The 6,445-nt window shown below is 27.9% G+C and overlaps 2 protein-coding genes across 3 annotated transcripts in view; one reads left to right on the top strand and one right to left on the bottom strand.

Annotated features, from left to right (window-relative positions):
- The window catches only part of LOC107447298 (uncharacterized), a 218,563-nt gene that overhangs the window by 65,422 nt on the left and 146,696 nt on the right, over nt 1–6,445 (bottom strand). The window lies entirely within an intron of this gene.
- The window catches only part of LOC107450606 (glutamate receptor 4), a 48,393-nt gene that overhangs the window by 32,174 nt on the left and 9,774 nt on the right, over nt 1–6,445 (top strand). For both annotated transcript variants that reach the window (XM_043047533.2, XM_043047532.2), the window contains exon 5: nt 4,742–4,879. In XM_043047533.2, the coding sequence (XP_042903467.1) occupies nt 4,742–4,879 (138 nt within the window). The remainder of the gene's footprint in view (nt 1–4,741; nt 4,880–6,445) is intronic.

Raw genomic sequence — 6,445 nt, 5'->3', positions numbered from 1 at the left:
TCCACCTTTTACAGTTGATTTTGTACACCGTACATTAAATTCTTCACCGACTTGACGCCTCACATAACTTTTGCCATCTGAGCCCATTCTGTTGAACTTCGATTCGTCTGTAAATATAACTCGATTCCAGTCAGCCGATGTCCAGTTTCGGTGTCTTTTTGTAAAAGCTAATCGAACTGCTATATTCTTCTTTGACGTCAACGGTTTTTTTCTACATACGCGACCCATAAGCCGAAGCTCATTTAAACGCCGTTTGATGGTATTATTGCTTACGTGCTTGCCTGTTAATTCAGCGAATTCTTTTCTGATGTCCGGGGCGGTTTTGTGACGATCAGCTTCAGAAATTCGATGAATAATTCGATCTTCTCGTTCGGTAGTTTTGCAAGGACGTGGATTTCGGGATGCTTTTTCAATACTTTTGGTCGCTTGAATAGATTTCAATGCTTGGAAATTTGCTGTTTTTGATAATTTTAACCGCCTACCAATTCCTCGAATGCTTAAACCTTCTTTTCTCAGAGTATCTATTCGACATCTCTGTTCATTGCTAACATTTTTACCTTTACTCATAATAATGTTGAAATTTGTACTAAAATATATTAAAAAATGTTTAATATAATGTTTTAAAGCATCAAACAAAGATAATGTAGTAAATTACGCTTTCGTTGATCGATAAATTGATTGTAATCATTCAATAACTCATGATTAGACAAACTGTCCTTAAGTATAAGAAACTTAACAAAATACTATATTTTTTAAATAAACTTTTATGAAACACTTTTGAATGAATTATTTGAGGACGACTGAATTATGAATGAATTATTTGAGGATTGAAGTTCAACTAAGGTAGAATTCGCCATTATAGATATCTTGATCAAAACATAATATTCGTCCAATATAATGACGCATTTAATTTGAAAACACAGTCCTTAACTACGTGAGCGCCACTGTAGATCTTACTATTATTTGCATAACTTTTTTTGTAATACAGATATTATAATACTGTATTTATTATTAAATTTTACATGAAATTACCTTCAATTTGACATACAAACGTTTGTATTTAAGTGAAAATTAATATATTCTACAAGCACACAAAAATGAAAAACATGAAACTTTCAAAAAGTGTCCACACTTTTGGCCACCACTGTATATATATATATATATATATATATTCCTCGGGGTAAATATTATTTAATTAAAAAGTATAATGTTGAAAATTAAAGATAATTAAATTATCAATAAATCTAAAAACAAATTTTATTCTAAGAGTATAATTTTTTTCATAATAATGCAGAAATAAGTTAGCTAAGACAAATGAATAATTAGATCCTTGTAGTATTCCATTAATTTGAAGAAAACTATGCCTTCCATTGTAAGTAAGGTTGAACTCCGACCCACCCCAGGGGGGTATACGGAGATAAAAGTAAAATTATTACAATGAAATTTCTCTAAAAACTAAAGTTACAGTAAAATTTCGCCAAATGACAGTGGTGGTGATCAGTTAAAAGTGGATTAACAATAAAGTTTGACAATTAAAAACATGTGTTAAAGGCAATGAAACCCAAAAGCGCCGTTGTAAATGTCGAGAATTAAATGATTATAATAATAAGGAAACAAGAGATAAAAAATCTCAAAACTAAAATCAATGAAAGCTAAAAGTCCAAATAGTAAATGTCTAAAAGTAAAAGTCTGACTAGAAGTCTATGAAGTCTAAAATCAAAAGTAGATAAAAATTCAAAATGTAAGGCTAAAAGTTGATTAGTAAAAATTAACGATGACATTCTCTATTGTTGGTTCATGACTGGGGCCAGTTGATCTGGGGCTAGAATGTCCTCGAGGGTTTGTTTAATAATTTGAGTCACAATTTTCCTGCAGGTCAATATAGCGAAGAATTGATGTTCCTCTTCGCATGTGCCTTCCATTGTAAAGATAATTCAAAGATAAAGATAATTCAAATTGTAAAGATAAAGATAAGACAAAAATTAGTAAGAATTTCCCAATAATCAAAATCGCAACAAAGGATATTTTTAAAATCATAGTAATAATTCAAGAGGACATCTTTTAGTTTAGAAAAGGGAATGCTATTGAAAAGATCCTGGGAATCAAAAGTCGCATTAGAATTAATTTTATTATGTTTAATGAACTCTGAAATCGGTTGATTATTACTGATAATCCAAGAGAAACCGTTTTTAAAAATGTTGTTAATAATTTTATTTAAGTAGTTAGAGGAAATGGTGCCAGGTTTAGTTAGATTAGTATTAGATCCACATGTGATGGTTCTAAATTTTACAGGAATTTTATGAAATTTAGGACTGATAATTAATCAAGGAAATTGTATATTGCTAATTTTAATTTTCAATCTCTTATATAAGGCTAAAATTTTTTTAATGACAATATTATTATTTAAATTACTAAGTTTAAGATGTTTACTATTTCTTAATTCCGTATTTAAAAGTTCAACATAGAATTTTTTTACAGAAGATAGCATAATTATTGTCAGCTTTGTCTATGGGGGTAATTACAAAATTTTTTTGAAGTTGTTTAATCGATTGAACAATTTTAGAAAACTTTGATGAATTGTTACTGTTATTTAAATTATCCTTTTTATTGTAAACAAAGTTTTTTAAAGTAATAATAAACTCCTCATTTCCATTCTGTTAGCATACCTAAAGGTAAATAGAATCTATTTGATATCTTTAAACAAAAACTTTTGAGATCATTAAGAAAGTATTTATGAATTTTATTGATCGATATATGGTAAATGGTTCAAAATTCTGTGCCTTTTATCATTAAATTCCTCTGTCTCTGTAATATTTAAATTACCAGTAGTAATATGTTTATGATGTTTATCAGCAAAATCAAAATATTTCCCTTTCCTCACAGTGACATTCATAATCGGATATATTTATCCTCCCTAAATTTTTGCTCATATCATTATAGTTAAATATAGTTCTACCAAGAGATTTATTATATTTAAAGCTTTTAATTATGTTAAAATCTTTTGATGGGAAAAAAGTTTTAAAATTTTCAAAAATATTATGAAATTTGATCTTATCGAAAATGGGATTTTGAAAGTTAATAACGAAATATACATCATCCAAATTTTTCTTTTCATTTGGCAAAATTTTACTCATTTTAGCTTTTATAAGATCGAAACAAAGAATTTTGAAACGTAAATTAATAAAAGAAAATTTAATAATAAGATCGTGAAGCTTATATACATCATAATTCTTAAGGGAGAAACAAAAATCTTTAATTGGTTTAATATTATAATGTTTATTAAAATCTTTTCCATATTAGAAAGAAAATTTTTATTTAATTTGTCATTATTAAGAGAGTTTCTATAACTTCTTGATCTCCGTTTACCTCGATTTGTACGCTTATCTTTAATATGAAAAAGTGAATAAGTTGAGGAGTTATTAAAGTTAATCTGTGTATGTTGGAAGGTATCGTTCAGCCCATACGGCAAAATTGTTTTGTATAAAAGCATGTAGTAATTTTCTTTTCGTAGTCTTCAATCTAAATCTTCTACTATACCTAAAATATTAATTTTGACATTGTTAAATTTATGTACTCTGAAATGCTTCAAGTCTAGGTTATTGATAATTTTATTACTGTTTATACCAGAACGGTGCTGATTAATTCGAATGTTAAGTGAGTTACTGGTTTGTCCAATATGCATCATATTACAGAAACCACAGGTTAACATATAAATAACATTTTACTAAAAGATTTGGATCTATCATTATTAAGAAATGTATGTCTATATTAAGGCAAGTTTTACATCTTTTATCACCCCAAGCTTTATAAGACGGTAAAGTATCGGGCAATTCAAAAGATCTTGTGCTTTCAGTCGATCCGAAAGGTCCCCTCTCAATTAGGCACAACATGAACAAGAATTTAAATATTGAACATATTTTTTACTAGGAGCTAAATTGTTAGAACTGTTTATATTCATAAAAATAGGCTCACAGAGCAACCTCCTAAACACACGCAACGTCCTAAGGACAGGAAATTAGAAAAAAGAAATCAAAACGAAAACAGAAGGAAAACGAAAGAAAGTTAATAGTAGATAGTATTAAGCACTAAAGCTGCATTAAATATGATCACTAAAAGATAGCATAATAAATTAAAACAAAAAATTAAGAAAATTAAGAAAAACAATAAATTTTATTTATTGCCCATAAGCTGCTCCTTTTTGGAGATATAATCGTGTGAGCTGATGGAAAGATTGTATCTTTTATTTTTCGGATTTTTTTAACATTTTTGTCCTTTTTTTGCTATTTTTCTTTTTATTATTATTTTTCTTTTTTTTCCCTTATTTCATTAATTTTTCCCTTGTTTTCTCTGCCTTTTGAACTATATATAATCTCTTATATAAGGCTANATATATATTAATTTCATGTACTATATATTATATAAAATTATCATGAATCAACGATGTATAATATCTTATAAATCATGTGAATCGTTAAATAACGTATCTAAAGTGTCGAAATTTCCCAAATAGTTTTTTCAATAATTTTCTTTATTTTATAATTTTCTAAGATTTACTCAACAATATTTCTAACTTTTGTTTACTTCACTACTTTTTCCTTTAATTGATACGAATACTATATGAAAGTGTATCGCAAAACTGTTTCCTATTTGCATCCACACTTAATAATTAAATGAAATATTTATTAAAATAAATGTTTTCGTAAAAATGAGTATAAAAAAATATATATTTTAATTATTTTAGGAATCATCTCAAAATGAACTTACTCTTAGCAATGTAGCTGGATGTTTTTATATCCTAATAGGTGGATTGGTTCTGGCGATGATAGTTGCATTACTTGAATTTTGTTACAAAGCTCGGCTGGAAGCAATAAAATCAAAGGTTTGTGTATATTCCTTTTATTCTTGCGAGACAGTGTGTTATGTTAACCAGTTGTAGCTCTTTTCTATTCTTGCTGAAAAGTTGCATTTCAGAAAAAAATATGATTCTTGTCTCAAAATTATATCGCTTATTTGAGCCATAATGTTATGCACACTTCCTGAGGGCTTATTAAGGTATTAAATTAAATTACGTTAAACTCAAATTGTACCATACTATTAGGGATAATCAAATGTAAGAATGTAAGGATTTACTGTAAAAACTTTCGGACTGAATTTCAGTAAAAAGCACTAAGGATGCCGGAACTTTTTGCCCACTTTTTGTAAATACCCTAAATGACGGTTTAATATTTTACTGCAAAAATGGATTTTAAGATATAAATGGATTTTAAGGTAAAATGGATTTGATGCACCCAATTCGACATTACTTTATATTGCAATTTTATACAGTAAACTTGCACAGTTCAATTCAATTAATTCAACTCGCACGTGCACAAGATGAAAGAAAAAAATACTTGAATAACTTTTGTTCGATTAATCAGCTGGAATATTAATGAAATAGGGATTCTAAATAATTTGTGCTCACGAAATGATAGGTTATTAAATAGACCGAAATAAAACACAAAATTAGAAATAAACATCGCCTCTTTATCAGTAGATTAGAATTCTTACAATCATTGGATTTGTATATTTCGTACTCTCTCTTTGAAATCATTAGTTGAATAAAAACGTGTTTGCTCACAATTGGAAAATTTATATGTTCTAAGATATCTACGAAAGAAGAGATTTACGAAAGAAATACTTTTCTATAATTATTTATTATGTTTATATTTAATTTACAAACAATTTTCATTGAATGGCATTTTTAAGTTATTCATAAATTCGCAACTCATTACAATTGATTCATAATGATATTCATAATTTCATATATGAGACACAATAGGTTATGCAATGGTAACAAAAAAGGATAAAATTCAAAATTTTTAAGGAATCGGTTGAAATAATTTGTACCAATAAAACTTGCTACATCGTTAAAATATGAACTGTGTGAGCTATTTGCGAATCTTGATCCCCAAGTCACAATTTTTCTCACCAAGAATATAACCACTCTTTAAATGTTAAATTAGTCTTTAAAATAGTAGGGGAGAGTGGGGTCAATTGTAACAGGGTACGATTGTAACAGAACAAAAATTTCGAGTGTCGGGTTCTAGATTTGGTTCTTAGGTGGCTCACAAGGTGTATTTAACAAATCTACATGTACACCCCTGATGGCAACCATTTTTATGTACTTTTGAAAGAGTTACATCACAAAAAATATTTTCACGCCACGCAAGTATTTTTTTTGGTATTAGAATATTATATTGTAACAAAGTAATTTTGTTTAAACAAATAGAAATTAGTAGCCGAATATGTAAGTGGACACCTTAATTAACATTTCAATAAAAAAATGATTAGTTTTGCTAATTAACTAGCATTGTTTTTAACAAATGAAGCTGAAATGGCGTCTTGGGGACAATTGTAACAATAAGTAAAGGGACGATTGTAACAGCTGAAAATAAATAATCTTATG

Source organism: Parasteatoda tepidariorum, chromosome 4, assembly GCF_043381705.1.
Source record: "Parasteatoda tepidariorum isolate YZ-2023 chromosome 4, CAS_Ptep_4.0, whole genome shotgun sequence".
Taxonomy (NCBI): Eukaryota; Metazoa; Arthropoda; class Arachnida; order Araneae; family Theridiidae; genus Parasteatoda; species Parasteatoda tepidariorum.
Note: the sequence above shows the minus strand (reverse complement) of the source record. Positions and strands in the feature narration are given on the sequence as shown.